Below are 18,809 nucleotides of genomic sequence, written 5' to 3' on the forward strand. Positions count from 1 at the left end.
GTACCGTATTCAGTGCAGAAGCATTTGCCCTACTCGAAGCCATTGAAAGATCTGAGTCTGACTCCGTCATCTTCTCAGACTCCGCAAGTGTCTTAACAGCCATAGCCGCCGGCAATGTTAAACACCCTTGGATCTATACAATTTCAAATAAAGCCCCCCATCGAAACATTACACTTTGCTGGATACCTGGGCACTCTGGCATACCGGGTAACGAAGTAGCAGATCGCCTAGCATCCGCAGGCACCAGCCTTCCGCCAACAATCAACTGCATACCCCAATCGGACGCAACGCTCCACATGAAGAGCAAAATACTCAACGCTTGGGCCATCGAGTGGGCTGAAAATGTGCAAGCCAAACTTCGGGAAATTAAGAATACAACGGAGACTTGGAATGACCGACCCAGCCCAACAGAAAGGAGAGCACTAACCAGAATCAGGATCGGACATACCCGACTCACTCATCTACATCTTATAACTAAAGACGATCCTCCCACATGTCCATCATGCAACGTGCAAATTACGATCAAACATATACTTACTTCCTGTTCGACATACCAATCTTTAAGATCATCCTGCTCACTATCTACATCTCTCCGCCAAATCCTCGCTCCCTGCCCCGACGAGGAGAAAAAATTGATCAGCTTTCTGAAAGCATCGAACCTCATCCACCAACTATAACTGAAAACAGAAGTCAGAAACTCAAAAGTCCAAAAACTACTTGAAACGCTCCACTTCGGGATGAATAAACCTACACTGAACCAAACCAGGCTATGAAATTTAAAAGATTGATCCAATAAATCTTATAGTTCTGGTACTAATAGAAGCTAAAGACAAATCCAGTAAAAATTATAAGAAAGTCCAATAGATTACAAAATTTTTCTGTGCCAAGCAAAGTATACAAGAATTTCCTATAAATTTCATCAGTTTGAAAAAAAGTACATTTGGCGGGATAAATCGTCCTTTCCGTGTACTTGAGTTCGTTTCAAGTTTGTTGGTTTTTCGATTGGTAAGTAAATTATTTTTAATGTGATTATCGAAATAGAAATTGATAAATTTCAAAATGCGCCGTGGATATTGATGATATATGTATCCTTCTTTAGGTAAATCTTTGTATCCCAGAGGGGTAGCAGCCCAGAAGAAAAACTCCGGATTTGAGCGGCTGCGAGTACGATTTTATACTACAACAGAACAGGTAATCCGCGATTTTAAAAATTAATTTATGTTGAAATTGAAATTGTGGTTTGCTTTTAGATTACATCAAATTGTCAGAATAGTCGGAAAAAAATAAATCTAATGTAGTCTGCAGACGGAAACACCAGATAGCAATACGAAATGTGGTCAGCGGCCAACACCTTAACCACACCCGATTTAAACGAAAAATTTGAGCATAGATGAATTGTCGGTACATTGCTAGTCCTCCAGAAAGCAGTGAATTGTGTGTGAAATTGTCGATCGAGTTTGTTTGGTAGACGAGAATAAAATGTATTGACTATCAATAAAAACTTCATATAATTATTCAACATGGAAATAAATTTGAATAAAACTAATAAACTGAACGAGCATATTTTATTACGCGATAAAATTATTCATTTCATTACATTAAACAATAAATTTTATGAATTTGGCTTGCTTTAAAATTCATTGGAATTCCTATAAATTCAATCCTTTCTCTATTGATAAAAAGTATTGGATTTTCTAGTAGTGCGAAAATACTAGAATTTCTAATAAAGCTTATAGCCCAATTTTGTTCAGTGAACCAAATCGGGCTATAAAATTCATTAAATTGTTTTAATAGCTTTTATTTTAGGAAGGTGGATTTAAAAGTACTAGAAAATCTAATGAATGCTATGATAAAATCCAATAGATTATACCATTATTTTTTGGCTATTATGTACCTAGTATAAAGTAATGAAAAATCCAATAACTTTTATACGTTCGTTCTGCAATACTACGCCAAATTGATTGTATCTGAAAAGCTAATAAATTTCATAAATATCAATCGGTATAGTTTTTAAAAGGTGTGGTTTGCATTCAGAACAAATTATTTTCGGGTCAGGCTGTGAAATTTTAAAGAAAAACCGCTGTTCGTTAAAATTGTTCTATATTTGTTTTGAGATCGGATTATATCATCATCATGGAAAATGGGAAAAGCACGAAAAATTTACGATTTTTGGATTGTGAAACAGGTATGTAAGCAAAAGTTCTTATTATTTTTTCAGTTATTAAAATGCTTCGTATCGCTTTCCAACAGGAACAAATGTATTTCGATGGTGTGAACGCCCCAACCTGATGAAACGAGGAAATGTTCTTCCGGAGGGAGCTTCACCTGAACTAAATCACTAAATGTTCAAGATTTTCGTAGAGCCTCAGGTAAGAATATTGAATATATTTGTCTTTATAAATCATATTCCACAATTTTATTTAGTAGGAATATTTTTTTTATTTTTATTTAAGGTAATTAATTTCTGCTTTCGGAAGAAGAGCATGCAGAGAGAGAATTTAATCTCCAACCCAATTCCCCGGCCAGGGTGCATCAAGTGGCAATTTCAATCGGTAACGGTGGATTAGCAGCAGGTTCCACCATTTGAACAAAAGTAATGTCGACCACTTTCAGCTGGATGAGAAGTTTGAACCATTATATTTACAAACGTCAGCCAGACCTACATAATTCATCAATAAAAACCATCTAAACTTTAATCACGATATATCATTTATACGAAATCCGAAGAAAAAAAACGAAAACATTTATTTCACTGCACTGAACTGTGAATGAAATCAAATTGACAAACTATTACATCCATTGGAATTTCCAATAAATATAATCAGAACAAAAATCTATACATTTCAAGTTGTGAATACATTCGTAAAAAGTATTGGATTTTCCTTTAGTGCAAAATCACTAAAAAATCTGATAAAGCTTATAGCCAGATTTCGGTCAGTGTACGCAATATCGATTCCAGAGGGCGCATCGATCAATTTGAAGAAATGCTATCCCAGTTAGAAAGTTCCACCCAAATTTGGAAAAAAAAATTGGCAATTGAGACGATAAAATCGGGCTAAACAGGTACAATTTTCCTACAGGGCATTTGTATCGAAAAAATGGTAGGCTCGCCAGCTACCGTCGGTATTGCAAACCTGCTAAATGTGACGAAAAAAATTAGCCAGAAAATTATCGAATTTTCGTTCTAAGTGTCCTACTGTCAGTATGATCAGTGGAAGAGTGCACCATGGTGTATGGCGCCTCCTATTGGAACAACTTGCCTTTGGCGATAAAAGACGGCGTTGAACAGAGCTTCATAACGCGAATATTAAATTTTCGATATCAAAGCATTTATTACATTCCACGCGTTTTGTTACAAAACGGGATTTCCTTAACCTGAACTAATAGTTAATTGTAACCGACAGGCTGCGTTAAAGTTGATAGAATTACAAAATTACAAATATAATTTTTTTGGTGTGTATATTTCTTTCAACGTGTATTACAAGGTGGGTATATATTCAGGAGGTGTTCCCGAATAACGAATTCCCGATTCAGCCATTTTGGCTATGTAGGCTATGCAACTATATGGAACTCATGAAGTTTGTTTACCAACAAACCCCAGAAAAGCTGAGCAAAAAATAAACAAACTCATTGAGAGCCCCGCTCACTCCTCGCCTACTTACTGTGAAAGTCGGAGAACCTAGTGTATCTAAGAACCTTGGTGTATTACACGATTGGTGTTACTCGCGTTACGCGAGCTTGTGTAACTTTTCTCTCGCTCATCCTCCATACATTCCGCATCCAACGATCTTGCGTTGCGGGTGGGCTTGTCTTGTGGTGAGCGAACTGTGTTAGCTGCATCTCACTCGCACGCATGGGAACCCCTATACTGAGAGTTCACGAGTGAACGCGTCGTGAAGCGAAATGGGTAATCACGACTGTCATTCATAAACTGACAAGAAAAATCATTCATTTTCCATTGTCTTCTCGAACGTCGCGTACGCTTCAAGTAGTTGGTGCGTGTTTTGGTCGTTTTGGTCGGCCCCCTCAAACTATACTCCCATTCGGTTGAGCGAGAGTGGATGGAAGTGAAATTTTCTTCTGTGTGCAACAAAATTGCTTTTTACATCAATGCGAGCGAGCCTACGTCATCTGCCTGGTGGCCAAAGAATGCCGTCCTGAGGACCTGTGAGGATTCCTGCTATAAATCTGTCTAAGGAAATCACCACAATTTGAAGACTTCAGGTATGTAAACATACATCATAAAAAAAGCCACATTTACGTAAGCCGTTGTTGCCCTTGGAAGTAGGGGAAAGGTTTCCTAAATGGGCCTATCGGGTTAAATGACCCTACAGCTGTTTGGCGAAATGGCTGACAAGACAGCTTATCTGACCAATGCATTTTGAGTGTGATACGCTTAGAACATAAGGCAAGAAAGAATTTTATGAATTTATAAACTCATAAAAATTTAAAAAATCATACAAGGTTTTGATACATTTTGATATAATATTTCGACCTTTAAAAATTATACGTAAAGAAGTTTAAAACAAAAAATAGGATGGTTTTTGTTTCTTACTCAAATGAACTTAAGAAATTAAACATATTTCAGCTTTTGTGGACGTTTAGTAATGATTATATAGTGGAATAATATAGTGTTTTTGTATGCCCCCATCATGTTTGTAAAATGCCTCCATCCTAAAATAACAGGTTAAATAGAATAAATAAATGATTTTTATCACTGAACCTTCAAATCTAAGCTCTGAATGACATCTTAAGAATGAATTGAAGATCTAGAGACAGATTTGATAAAGTTTTTTCTCATGGATGAACTGCTTCCATAGTATGGCAACCCTAACTTTTGTTTTATTCCACAAAATTATAATATACATAGATTTTTATAAAACTTCAGCTTTGTCGTACGGAAATTATTACTATCTAGCAGTTTCAATGAAATTATACGGAAATATTGCCCAAAAAACAGAAATTTTGTTCAAAACATAAATAGGCGCATTTAGCCCGCACGGTTTGATGTTCGGCATTTTAGACAACACTTACAATAAAATCGTTTTCTTGGAAACAGAAGAAAATTCTAACATAAAAATTACTCCATTGTATAGAAAACAGATGCCTGCACACGTGTATATAGTTTTTGTACACATATTCGACGTGATATTTGATTAAATCAGTGTTCTGCTTAATAGGCGCATATAGCCCGCTCCTCCCCGAAAATGTTTGCTCATTATTCAAAAATGTGTTAGGTTTTTTTTCGCCCTACCCATCTCCAAACGAGTATCGCTCACATTTTCATTGTCATAATATGATAAAGTGCCAAGCTGAGGGCGCGTAGCGAGATTGGGGTACAGAACGAAGGCTGCTTTCGACAACGTGGACAGTAGGTACATACTTATCCATCCATGATGATGCTCTGTGTTATCATGTGGTACTTTCCGTATGGATAGTTAAATAAAAATCTCCCTCACCACCCCGAAAAAAAAGTCCTGATCTCTTCAGGGTGTACTGACTGAGCGTGAATCAATCAGTAGGGATTCCACAGGTAAGCCTCTCTTCCAATCCATCTCGGGTTTTGGGTCAGTCAAGCCTAAGATATGTATGCTTTCCGAGCAAATAAAAAAACACTGCTTGACGAGCGAGAAACGAGAGAAATAATCGAAGAAAGTTGTGAAATTGGTCGTGGTTTGGGATGGTTAAGAATCGAAATCCCATCATTGATTGGAGGTAATTTTCAAGATTAAAAAGGTACCAATTTCAGTCGAATTATTAGGTATAGTTACCATGAACCGGATTATCGGATTATCACAAAAAGTTGTGCAACCATTGGCATATTAATGGGGACACTGTCTAGGATGTTGGATCAAAAAATCGCTACGCCATATTTCGACTTCTGATAGGTTTTTTCTCCCAATACAAATATCTTTTGACTCAAGACTAAATTTTCGAATTTAGGAAGCAAATGTTAGTTTAGTTGGTTTATTTTAACTCTAGTGTGGAATAAATGGGAAGTTTAGATTTCGACTTTAGATGTTGAGTTGTCGTAGCTTTCCCACGTTGTTCAGGAGACTCGTGTTATTGCTCGCTGCTTAAACGAAAACATCGCGTAGTCTGGGCTTAAGTCATTCTTTGTTTCAGAGTTTTTCGATAGCATTTATTGATGGTTCTCATGTTTCTATCATTAAGCATACTTCACTTGAGATTTCTTTAAAACGAATCAAGATGATGCGTGCCTTTCTTCAAAATACGCCTGCGTAGTGCAAAGTTCTCTGGAATAAAAAATAGCAGTTCTTACTGAACCAAAACGAGATATACCATCTTACACCTTTTAGATGATATGGCTATCGTTTCTGGTTTTCTGGGCTCGATGTTCGATTGTGAAATGTCTTATTTTTTTAAAACTTAATCAAAGCGCTGATCTTTCGCTAATAAAACTATCCTTTTTGATTCTAGACTCCGTAACGTATCGCCGGTTGCTTCCCTACCATCACCATGTGGCCAGTTCGAAGGCTGCTCAAGTACACCTTCGTCGGAGGAACGTTAGTGGGGACCGGTCTCAGCTTGCATGCCAACGATTATGACATCAACTCGATCGGCATCGTACGATTGGGGCGAGCCGGGCTGACCGTCTTCGACATCGCACAAACCTACCGTGCGAATCTGTACCAACGGGAATGGCCCGACAAGAAGGATCCCGAGTACCTGAAGCTGAAAAGCGAAACCCACAAACTCGCGGCTGAAAAGTTATTGGACCTGTGCAGAACCAATCGTGGCGTTTACATCAAAGTTGGACAACACATCGGTGCCCTGGAGTACCTGCTGCCTTATGAATATGTCAACACGATGAAGATATTGCACAGCAACGCTCCCCAAAATCCCATCGAAGATCTGTACAAAGTGATACGGCAGGATTTGAAGATGAATCCAGAAGACTTGTTTTCCTCATTCGAGCCGGAACCCCTCGGAACGGCATCACTGGCCCAGGTTCACAAGGCAACCTTGAAGGACGGCACAGAGGTGGCTGTCAAAGTACAACATCCGTACGTTAGAGGCAACTCGAAAGTCGACATCAAAACCATGGAAATACTTGTAAAGCTGGTGTCCTGGGCATTCCCAGATTTCAAGTTCCAGTGGCTGGTAAAAGAAACAAAAAGAAACCTTCCAATTGAAATGGATTTCGAACACGAAGGACACAACGCGGAAAAGGTTGCAGAGATGTTCAAGGACTATCGATGGCTCAAAATTCCTAAAATTTTCTGGGAGTTCACAACATCGCGAGTATTGGTAATGGAGTTTGTAGAGGGAGGCCAAGTTAACGACCTGAGCTACATACAGAAGCAAAAGCTGGATCCTTACGACATTGCTAATAAAATTGGTCACCTCTATGCGCACATGATATTTTTGAAGGGATTCGTGCACAGCGATCCCCATCCCGGCAACATTCTTGTCCGGAAGAGCAACCGGGGTGATACCGAAGTCATCTTGCTTGATCACGGTCTGTACGCCGATCTGACGGAAAAATTTCGGTACGATTATTCCAAGCTTTGGCTCAGCATCCTGAAGGTGGACCAGATAGGAATGAAGAAACACGCCCATGCGCTTGGCGTCGAGGGCAGCATGTGGGGCCTGTTTGCGTGTATGGTCACGGGACGTCCTTGGAATTCCGTCATCACCGGCATCGACAGAGTGAAACAAGATGATAAAGAGGTTTGTATGATCGGGTTTACTATTTTAAAACTTGTATTTGAAGCAGGGATTTCCCATCTAATTGCAGAAAGAAATGATTCAAAATGAGGGCAAGCTGGTCATCCCACATATTTCCGATGTGCTGGAAAAGGTAGACCGTCAGATGCTGCTGGTTTTGAAAACAAACGATCTGATCAGAGGGATTGAAACGACGCTCAAAACCCAAAACCGGATGACGGCCTTCTGGGTCATGAGCAAATGTTGCATCAAAAGCGTAGGCAATCAGGAGTACCTACAGGCACCGGATCCGTGGCGCAAGCTGTCCACGTGCTTCCGGGAAAACTGGGCCATTCTTAAGCTTAATCTGTACTACTTGTATCGAGGGCTAGTAACGCTGCACTTCTTTTCGGCGCTCAAAATGGTTCTGTAGGTTACACTACCGATGCCGAAAGATCGTTTTTGGGGGGCACGAAACACGGGTTATTTTTTTGTAAAGTCGTTGTTTAACATAAGGAGCGGACTATCAGGTGTGGGGATTTCAACAAGATTTTTTATTGTTCAACTGTAACGTTGTTTATCTAAGCGCTGTAAGTCGAAAGTCGTTTAGTTGGTTTAGTAATGTTCTAGTAAGTTAATTTCGCTTAAGGAAAAGCCACCGTTCTTAAAATACATATATTTATGACTGGACAAACTTCATCAGTCGCAAGCTTTATTTTCATGACCAAGTAAAAACTGGCCTCAACATCACGTGATTTCTTTTTTTTTTTTTTGAAAGAAACTCCTGACGCTTTCAGCGACTTTCATGGCAATATTATAAAGCAAAAAAAAAATCGATACGTGGTTAGGGTTAGCAAGGTTGCTTTTTTGCCAATATAAGGCTTAAATTTTGTTTTTTAACGCAAAATTTGACATCAATATGTTTCCAGAACTTTCGGAAAACGACTCAAGAACGAGGTGTAGGAAGAAGTTAAAAGGAATATGCTGCTCTGAGTGAAACAATAGGTGGTATGAAAAAACCCTAGCAATTGCTTTTGCTAAACTAAATCGAGCATTCGAGCAGTCGCAGAAAGCAATTGCTTCGGTTGATATGAATAAAGTTTTTTCTGACAGCTGTTTTCTCAGTCAGGAGCTTTTACTTTTAGTACAAGCTAGTTTGGTATGAATAAAGCCCAAATCTGAAGCAATCGCTCGAGAAATCTCCTAGCAATTACTTTATTTTCTAAGCATGCTTGGTAGCAGACTTTTCCAATAAACAAATTCTTCAACAACATCTTGAATTTATAAAATGAGCAATATTACACTTCAATACAATTTAAAAAGGCATTTTCAACATAGATAAAGAACAGTCGAAGTGATAACCCAACTTTTTTCATATTCCTGTCGTTGTATGAAATGATTCGTCTAAGATGAAACAACACAAATCAATAAGTAAATATTTCAAATTAAAAAAATCCGGCTACAGTGGAAGAAGTCCCAATTGGCTTGAAGTTGGAAGAAAGTTGTAATAATTTAAAACATAATTCCGATCTCCCAAATTTATATGATTTTTTTATAATTCAAAGATTAAAAAAAAAAAACATCTAACTTAAGATGCGCGCCTATTGCCTTTTTTTATATATTGGATTATCCCAATCCGAAAACGTGTGGGAGAGCTTATTTTTTTTATTTACAACTATGTTTATTAGGCCTTTTACTTTGACAAAGTTTAAATGTGCCGAGTGTATCCATAAATTTAACTCTTAACTATATAGGTTAGTAGGGGAGGGGGCCGTAATAGTCGCGGCGACTCAACGGTTAGAAAAAATTACTAAGGAAGGGGAAAAGGGTAACAAAGGGGTCGTATTCGAAAACAGTTTCCATTGGGGTCCGGTGGTGGCCTTCTGTTGCTGTTGTTACGATTGCAACGAGGTTTGGCGGAGATATCCATTTTGCTGGCCAGCCTTACTTCCGGTATTGTCGAACCCGTTGGATGATAGGGGTATCTCTAACAAATAGACGAAAGAAACGTTAAATAAGGTAAACACACAAAAGAAACGTGGACAGGAAGACTAAACGACCACATCAGAGAGCTTAAGATATTTGTAAATTGGGAACAAATATCCAAAATCTAAGTTTGCCAAAATGTCTCGAATAGGAACACCAGGTAGTCTACCTCGGGCCCTAAGGGTATCCAGTAGCCAAGCCCTCGTTTGACCATACCTTTCACACGTCCATACAACATGATCGATGTCGTGGTAGCCATCCCCACAAACGCAAACATTGGTTGCAGCGAGATTAATACGAAACAAGTGCGCGTCAAGCCGGCAGTGATTTGACATGAGCCGAGAAATCACGCGAATGAAGTCGCGACTTAAGTTAAAATGCTTGAACCATGCCTTCGTCGGAACCTTAGGGATAATCGTATGGAGCCAACGTCCCTTTGTGCCATTGTCCCAGCTAGACTGCCAAGCGTTAATCGCTAAAGTGCGAGGTATTGAAAAATATTCATTGTAAGTTATTATCCTCTCAAAGATTTCACCTTGTAACGCGCCCACCTTAGCCAATGAGTCCGCCTTCTCATTGCCTTGTATAAGACAATGAGACGGGATCCAAGCTAAGGTAATCCTATACGAATTTTCGATCAGAGCGCCCAATATCCCAGAAATTTCCAGCAAAAAATGGGAAGAGCGCTTCATCAGTTTCATCGATCGAATCGCCTCAACGGAGCTGAGACTATCCGAATAGATGAAATAGTGGTCTACGGGCAGTGTGCGAATGTGTTCCAAGGTACAGTAAATAGCGGCTAGCTCAGCAGTGTAAACGGAGCATGGCTCTCGAAGCTTGAACGAAGCTTCAAAGCCCTCATTATACACTGCGAAGCCAGTCGCGTTGTCGATTCTAGAACCATCAGTAAAGAACATTTTTAAAGGATCAATTTCACGTACTTTTGAAGCAAAGATTGAAGGAATGATGTTGGGTCGGACGTGATCTGGAATTCCACGGATGTCGGCGGTCATGGATAGATCGAATTTTATCAAGGAACTGCTAATCGGGTAAAAGTGACTCGTGTCCGAATTTAATAAAGAAGGATTTATTTCTAATTGACTAAAAGTTTTATAATTATTTACATATGTTACTTGCGGATTAATATTCATAAGCCTTTCCAAATTTTCTATCACCAAAGGATTCATAGTTTCACTTCGAATTAGGAAACGTAGCGATAAATCGAGGAACCGATTTTTCAACGGCATTACACCCGCCAGTACTTCGAGACACATCGTATGTGTCGATTGCATACAACCCATGGCAATACGCAAACAACGATACTGTATTCGTTCTAGTTTAATCAAGTGGGTTTGCGCGGCGGACCCAAAGCAAAAGCTTCCGTATTCTATGACCGACAGTATCGTTGTTTGGTATAACCTGATGAGGTCCTGTGGATGAGCACCCCACCAGGTTCCAGTAATCGTTCGAAGAAAATTGATCCTCTTTTGGCATTTTTGTGTCAAGTACCTAATATGTTTTCCCCAGAGGCATTTAGAGTCGAACCAGACACCCAAATATTTAAAACTAAGAGATTGAGTTAGAGTTCTACCCATCATAAGGAGCTCTATTTGAGGAGGGGAATGTTTCCTTGAAAAAACTACTAACTCGGTTTTACTAGGCGAAAACTCGATACCTAGATTCCTGGCCCAATGTGATAAGTTATTAAGAGTTTCTTGTAACGGAGGTTTAATTTGAGTGCCTGTTTTACCTGTGATATGAACAACACAGTCATCCGCAAGCTGTCTTAGCGTGCAATTTTGAGCCATACAAGCATCGATTTCTCGGACATAAAAGTTGTATAGCAGGGGGCTTAAACATGAGCCTTGGGGTAGACCCATGTAACTAATTCGTTTAACATTGGTTTCTCCATGACTAAAATTCATGATTTTTTCAGACAACAGGTTATATAAAAAATTGTTCAATATTGGTGAAAGTCCGCAAGAGTTAAGATTACTAGATAGCACTTCTATGGACACCGAATCGAATGCCCCTTTGATGTCCAGAAATACTGCCCCCATCTGCTCTTTTTGGGCAAACGCCAATTGAATGTCTGATGAAAGTAATGCTAGACAGTCGTTCGTACCCTTGCCTCTACGGAAACCAAATTGTGTACTTGACAACAGATTGTTTGATTCAACCCATTTATCCAGCCGAAAGAGAATCATTTTTTCGAGCAATTTCCGGAGACACGAGAGCATTGCAATCGGCCTATACGAATTGTAATCAGAAGCTGGTTTTCCCGGTTTTTGGATGGCGATAACTTTCACTTGTCTCCAGTCATGCGGAACAAAGTTCTGTTCCAAACACTTATTGAATAAATTCAATAAACGTTTTTTAGCGGAATCTGGCAGATTCTTCAACAAGTTGAATTTGATTCTGTCCAGTCCGGGAGCTGAATTGTTGCAGGACCAGAGCGCAAGTGAAAGTTCGACCATCGAGAATTTATCCTCGGTTTCGGAACTATTCTCTGTATCCCGGTATATTTTCAGAGCTGATGCTGCGTCCGGACAGACCTTTTTCGCGAACTTTAATAGCCATCGGCTCGAACTTTCCTCACTTTCGTTCGTGGGAGTGTGATTACGCATGTTCCGTGCTGTTTGCCAAAGTGTGCGCAGAGACGTTTCTCGAGATAACCCATCAACGAATCGCCTCCAATACTCACGTTTCTTGGCCCTGATCAAGTTCTTGAACTTGCGTTCCAAAGCCAAGTAACGTTGGAACTTCTCTGGCAATCCGGTTCTGCGAAACTCGACAAACGCCTTGCGCTTTTCATTTCCCGCGCGAGAACACTCACCGTCCCACCACGGAGTAGGAGGTCTTTTCAGGATCGTCGAGTTTTCGTTTCTTCTGACCTGTGCCCCGATTGCACAGTCCACAATCGTCCCGGACATGAAACAATACTCTGCCTCCGGAGGCAGTTCGTCCGTTGAGTTGATGGCGTCGCTAACACTCGATGCATACTTTTTCCAATCTATATTCTTTGTGAGGTCATAAGGAATATTGATTTCTTCGGGTGGACTACGACCACTGTTAATAGAAATATGGATAGGCAAATGATCGCTTCCCTGAGGGTCTTGAATTACCTTCCACGTACAATCCAAGCTCAGAGAGGAAGAAGCTAAAGAAAGGTCTAAAATACTATGCTGTGATTGGGATCCATTAATTCGAGTCACTTCCCCATTGTTTAAGACAGTCATGTTGAAGTCGTCGCACAGCTCATAAATAATGTTAGCACGATCATCATCACGTGAGCTACCCCAGCCCACGCCATGGGAGTTGAAGTCTCCCAGAACTAGCCGGGGTTCTGGGAGAAGTGAAATAATATTCGCCAATTGGTTCCGGCTAACGCTTGAAGATGGCGGAATATAAACCGAGGCTAGACAAAGGTCTTGACCTTTTATTCTAGCTTGGCAACTAACGACTTCAATACCTAGAGATGGCTGTAGTGGAATACGATAGAAAGAGTGGCATTTCTTGATCCCCAAAAGAACGCCACCCCCTCTTTGACCATCACGATCCAGGCGAATTATGTTGTGGCTATGGAAGGTGAAATCTACGTTTGGAGAGAGCCAAGTTTCGCATAAGGCGAACACATCACAATTCAAATTGTGTACCAATATTTTAAGTGGGTCTAATTTTGGTAAAATACTTCTGCAGTTCCATTGCAATACAGAAACAATTTCTCTCCCCTCATTGGATGAATTAGCCATCGAAAGAAATTGCTTCTGCGATGAGGGTCATAGTGAGAGCTTTCTTTTTCAAGAATTCTCTCAAAATGGGTACAAAAATATTGATCATAGTCCTCCATCCTGCTGTTACACTGAAAAAGTCCAGGATGAACGCAACAATTTCCGAGAATTTCATCTTACCATCAGCCGAAAAGCTGGGAAAACCATTCGACGATGGATCAGATGCAGTTTCTCTGGGAATTGTTGCACTCCTGTTAGCTACTGATGGGCCTGAATTCTGAAGGAAAGCCTGGGGTTTTGACTTCCCAGAAAGTGGAGGGAAGTCCTTCGGGGACGGATTAAAACCCGGAGGACTCTGAATAGGAGGGGCAGAATTACTATTTCCACTTTGAGGATTTCTTTTAATTTTAATTTTGCTGGCAGCTAATCCGGTTTGTGTTTTAGTAATGCGTTTCCTTTTTGGAGCCTGTGAAACATTATTTTTTAAAAATGGCCCAGTTGATGTTCCTTCACATGGATCCTCCCCTTCGGATTCAAAGTCACTTAGAAGGTCAAACTGGTTCTCTGAGACAATTGGCAAAGACTTCAGAACCATGTCTCTGTAGGACATTTTTACACGATTTTTCAAAGAAGTCTTGATTTTTTCCCGGCGCGATATGTACTTCGGACACGCCGAGAGAGCATGAGAGGCTTCACCAGTGCAATACAAGCACCTGCTTGCTGCTTGTATTGTACACGAAGCTTCCTCATGCTTCTCCCCGCACTTAGAGCAGCGTGCCTGATTGCAGCAGTAGGCGGCCGTATGATCCAACTGCTTGCACTTCTGGCAGAACATGACCGAAGGCACATAAAGTCTCACAGGTAGACGAACCTTCCCGATCGCAACGTAATCAGGAAGTGCAGTGCCGGAAAAGGTAACCCGAAAAGAGTTCGACAGGGAAAACTTCCGTTCTTCCCCCTCGCCAGATGCTGACTTTAGTTGACGCGCATCCAACACCTTGACCGTTGGAAGAGCAGGATCCTTGAATCGGCCAACCCCTGATTCCATTAGGTCATCGACGGTCAAACCCTCTTCGGTTACCACTCCGTCGATTTCCACGTCACGAGCGGGAACGTAAACGCGGTACTCGATCGTAAACCTCTCGTCACAAGCAATGGCGTTTGCTTCCTTCAGACTACCAGCGACAACGCGCATCTTGCTCCGACTCATCGACTGGTAGTTGACTATGGAAGGATATGATCGGTCGAGGGTTCGGGAGATGGAAATCACGTTAAGTGGTTTCCCATTCGGTTTGGGCCGGATGTAGACCACCCAGGGTCCCGTCGATTGAGTTTGGTAAACCCGACGGCGAGGGGAGGGTTTCGGCAATGTTGCATTTTTATCGGGGGAGGAATCAGCTTGGTCTATTAAGGAAGGGAGAGTACCGAATGAAAATGGTTTGTCAATCGGGTGAGAAACGGGGGAGGAATCAGCTTGGTCTTTTGAGGAAGGGGGAGTACCGAATGAAAATGGTTTGTCAATCGGGTGAGAAACGGGGGAAGGTAAGTCTTCCGTGTCCGAAACGTACATTGGGGGGTTGGGGGTGTTGGCACCGCTGGCAACCATGGTCAGAGCCGCGACGCTGCTGAGTGTCGGATACGATAGAGCGCTGCTGCGCTTGTCAAATTGACAGATTCGGCGGTTGAGATGAGAACGATTTTTTCAGTTAGTCGAAATTTTCCAAACGCAGTGCATTGTTGCCCGAAAAGCGCTAATCTAAAATTAGCAAATTGTTTGTATCGCGAGTAGTTTAGGTGGAGGAAAAATTGTTGTTTTCACTACAAAAATCGTAAGTAGTACGAATTTCTAAATTTATATTCATTATTTGACCAAAATTATTGTTAATTCAGGCGAGCCTAGCAGCAGGCATTAATTGCAAGGTGTTCGGATAGGACGCACAAGAAGAAACCATTTAATGTAAGCCTAACTTTCTTTAAACTGTTATTCACAGGCTAATGAATAAATATCTTTTTAGTTTTGAGCTACGGCTTGAGCATTGCTCCAAAAACCGGTTTTCTTTTCGTCCGAACACAAACTCAAAAATTAAATGAGTTCGGCTCAAAGGATGGAAAATGAGGTTAGAAACCATAACCTCCAACAGGAGCCTAATGCCGAAGCAACTGCCTATGATTGTGCTCTGTGTGATGAGCCAAACCATGTCGACCTCCATATGGTCCAGTGTGACACCTGTCCGCGCTGGTTCCACTACACCTGCGCCGGTGTTACTGAGGAGATAGAGGACAAACCATGGAGCTGCCCTACTTGCTCATCCGAACCACAAGTTGGTGCCGCCGGTAGTGGATCTCAGGAGGATATTTCGATCCTTGAGTCCCTGGATTTGGGTGCACGGAAGGATGCACGCTGGAAGCGGAACGAGGAGCAGCAAAAAGCTGCCGACGAACAGCACCAACGCGATTTGCTGTTGATGAGGGAGATGCAGCGGCGAAATTTTCAACGACAACTGCAGCGCGAGCAGCAGCAGCGCTTGGCGCAGCTGGAACTGGAACGCGAGATGCTGGAGATGAGACGGAAGGCTGATGAAGAGTACCAGGTACAGCGGAGGCAACTGTGGGGTACCTACGGAATCAATCCACAATCGCAGGGCTACCCAGGCACGATTCCACGGCACTCAGTTGGTGGTGAAGAGCAAATAAAATTTCCCGCTGGTCCACAATCTTACCCAGCATATTCGACGCCGTTGTCTGGAAGTAATCCCCCTACGGTGCCGATGACACCACTGCGGAATCCAGGAGTGTATCCAACAAGAGCGGCTCCCAGCAATTCGAACGTACCGATCGGTCCTCCTCCTCTCCCTACGTACCAGATGCCCCCTCCGCCACCGGAGAAAATTGATGGCTGCAATCCTTCGAATGTTCCAGTGAATCTGGCAACCAGGCACAACCCGCTGCTAAATCGCGGTCTGCCATTAGAGGAACCAGTGAATCCAGAATCTCCCACTCAACTCCGGTATTCGGCCACGCATCGCGTACATCTAGGGGGCCCAGTGGGTCCATGCGATCCGCCCAATCCGCCTCCACATTCGGATGCACAATGGCCGCAAGCACCTTTGCCACCTGTAGCCGAGTTGACCAGGACACAGATCGCTGCTCGAAAAGGACCGTTCTGCAAACTACCGACCTTCAGCGGAGATCCCGAGGAATGGCCGCTGTTTTACAGAAGCTACATCAATGGAAACTTGGCGTGCAACTGGTCGAATTTGGACAATCTTGGAAGACTGCAGGAGGCTATTCAAAATCCCGCGCGCTCTAAGGTGCGCCACCATTTGATGCTGCCTGAAACGGTACCCGAAGCCATCGAAACATTGCGGAGACTTTACGGGCGCCCGGAACAAATTATTTCTGCGCTTGTGCGCAAGGCGCAGAATGCGAAACCGCCATGTCTGGAAAATCCAGTAACTTTTTCGGATTTCGGCATCATCGTGCAGCAACTCACCGATCATCTGATTGCGTCCGGACTCCGGGATCACTTGGTGAATCCACATCTCATTGATATCCTTGTGGCCAAGCTTCCTGGTCAGACGCAGATTGAATGGATCCGCTACAGACGTCAGCAAGGTTATTCCACTCTGAAAACTTTTGCCGATTTCATCACCGCCATCGGAGCCGATGCCCTAGAGCTGGAACACATCAACCGGATGCACGGTTGTAGCAAGGAGAGGCCGAAACCAGAGAAACCGAAAGCCGACAAGAAAGTGAAGGAGAAAAGTGCTGAGGGTTACCTGCATACCCACATCGGAGAGTTCGAGGACAAGCGGGCAAGCATAAAAAGAGAGCAGTCTGCCCCCTCCTCTTCCTCATCCAAGTCCATACAACAGCAGCAAACCCGGGTGCCATGCCACATTTGCAATCGCACCGATCATCGCACAAGGTTTTGCGACGACTTTGCTAAGCTGTCCTGGGAAGGTCGCGTGAAGGAAGTGGCCAAATGGAAGCTGTGCAAACTTTGCCTCAACGAACATGGCGATTCGAACTGTCGTTTCAAGCGCAAGTGCAACATCGGAAACTGTCATGAAATGCACCACCCACTACTTCACCCAACGAACAACAACAATTCTGTAGCCACTACTGATTGCAACGTTCACAGTGTCGACTCTCAACAACCAGTGATTTATCGAATGGTACCTGTCCGACTTAGCAACGGCAATCACTCGGTGAACGTAATCGCATTCTTGGATGAAGGCGCATCCTGCTCTTTGGTGGAACGTGACGTTGCAGATCAGATTCAGCTGGGAGGAGAACCACAACCACTTATCGTCAAGTGGACAGCCGGTATGACGCGCATGGAGCGCGACTCTAAGCGGGTGCACCTATCGATTTCCGCTATTGATTCGTCGGAGCAGTTCGTGCTGAAGAATGTGCACACCGTTGAGAAATTGAAACTTCCCGAGCAAAAACTACTGTTCGCAGATGTCGCAAGGAAGTATCAGCATCTGGAAGGGTTACCTGTCTGCGACTACCGCTGCGATACTCCACGAATTCTAATTGGACTCAAACATCTACACGTCTATGCTCCATTAGAATCACGTATTGGGGCCCCTGGTGAACCGATCGCGGTTCGAACTCATCTTGGTTGGACAGTGTACGGGCCACAAAATTTAGCAGATACCTCCGAAATGTTTTCTGGTCACCACGACATGAGCCCGGCAGATCGTGAGCTGCATGAGCTGCTACGTAGTCAATACATGCTGGAAGAAGCCGGAATCGCAGTTTCAGTTTTGCCTGAATCGTCGAAAGACCGCCGTGCTCGTGACCTGTTAGAAAAAACCACCGTGCGAATTGGCCAACGCTTCGAGACAGGGCTGCTGTGGAAGGATGACAACCCTCAATTGCCCGACAGTTACCCGATGGCCGTGAAGCGGCTGAAAGCCTTAGAACGAAAGTTGTCGAGAAATCCGGAGCTGAAGGAGAAGGTATCCAACCAAATCGCCGAGTACCAAGAAAAGAGGTACGCCCATAAAGCGACCGCCCAAGATTACGCTGACGCTGCTGCTGGTGCCAAGGTCTGGTACCTCCCCTTAAACGTGGTCCTCAATCCAAGAAAGCCAAGCAAGGTCCGCCTTGTCTGGGACGCGGCGGCTGCAGTCAACGGAATTTCGCTTAACTCGGCTCTTTTGAAGGGGCCCGATATGCTGACCGATCTGCCTGGAGTTTTGTTTCACTTCCGAGAGCGACCCATCGCCTTTGGGGGTGATATTATGAAAATGTACCACCAAATCGGTATACGACGAAGCGACAAGCAGGCCCAACGTTTTCTGTACCGGAATGAACCAACTGATCCGCCGGAGATCTTCGTCATGGACGTGGCGACTTTTGGCTCGACGTGCTCACCGTGTTCCGCCCAGTATATAAAGAACTGGAACG

At 42.8% G+C, this 18,809-nt stretch overlaps 1 protein-coding gene across 3 annotated transcripts; it reads left to right on the top strand.

Annotated features, from left to right (window-relative positions):
* Positions 1 to 3,969: 3,969 nt before the first annotated feature.
* On the top strand, positions 3,970 to 8,421 carry LOC129745279 (aarF domain-containing kinase 1). Of its 3 annotated transcripts, none has more exons than XM_055738252.1 (3): positions 3,970 to 4,224; positions 6,442 to 7,695; positions 7,763 to 8,421. In XM_055738252.1, the coding sequence occupies exons 2-3, from the start codon at positions 6,481 to 6,483 to the stop codon at positions 8,102 to 8,104; spliced, it is 1,557 nt and encodes a 518-aa protein (XP_055594227.1). In that variant the 5' UTR covers positions 3,970 to 4,224; positions 6,442 to 6,480; the 3' UTR covers positions 8,105 to 8,421. The 3 variants fall into 3 exon arrangements, with proteins under 3 accessions (XP_055594227.1, XP_055594228.1, XP_055594229.1); XM_055738253.1 differs by lacking the exon at positions 3,970 to 4,224 and adding an exon at positions 5,256 to 5,533; XM_055738254.1 differs by lacking the exon at positions 3,970 to 4,224 and adding an exon at positions 5,620 to 5,715.
* Positions 8,422 to 18,809: the final 10,388 nt, after the last annotated feature.

Source organism: Uranotaenia lowii, chromosome 2 (genome assembly GCF_029784155.1).
Source record: "Uranotaenia lowii strain MFRU-FL chromosome 2, ASM2978415v1, whole genome shotgun sequence".
Taxonomy (NCBI): Eukaryota; Metazoa; Arthropoda; class Insecta; order Diptera; family Culicidae; genus Uranotaenia; species Uranotaenia lowii.

Bases quoted from the DNA above. Each gene is read 5' to 3' on its own strand.
- LOC129745279 (XM_055738252.1), top strand. From the start codon at position 6,481: ATGTGGCCAGTTCGAAGGCTGCTCAAGTACACCTTCGTCGGAGGAACG. The intron at 7,696-7,762 runs GTTTGTATGATC...ATCTAATTGCAG, and splicing joins TGAAACAAGATGATAAAGAG to AAAGAAATGATTCAAAATGA.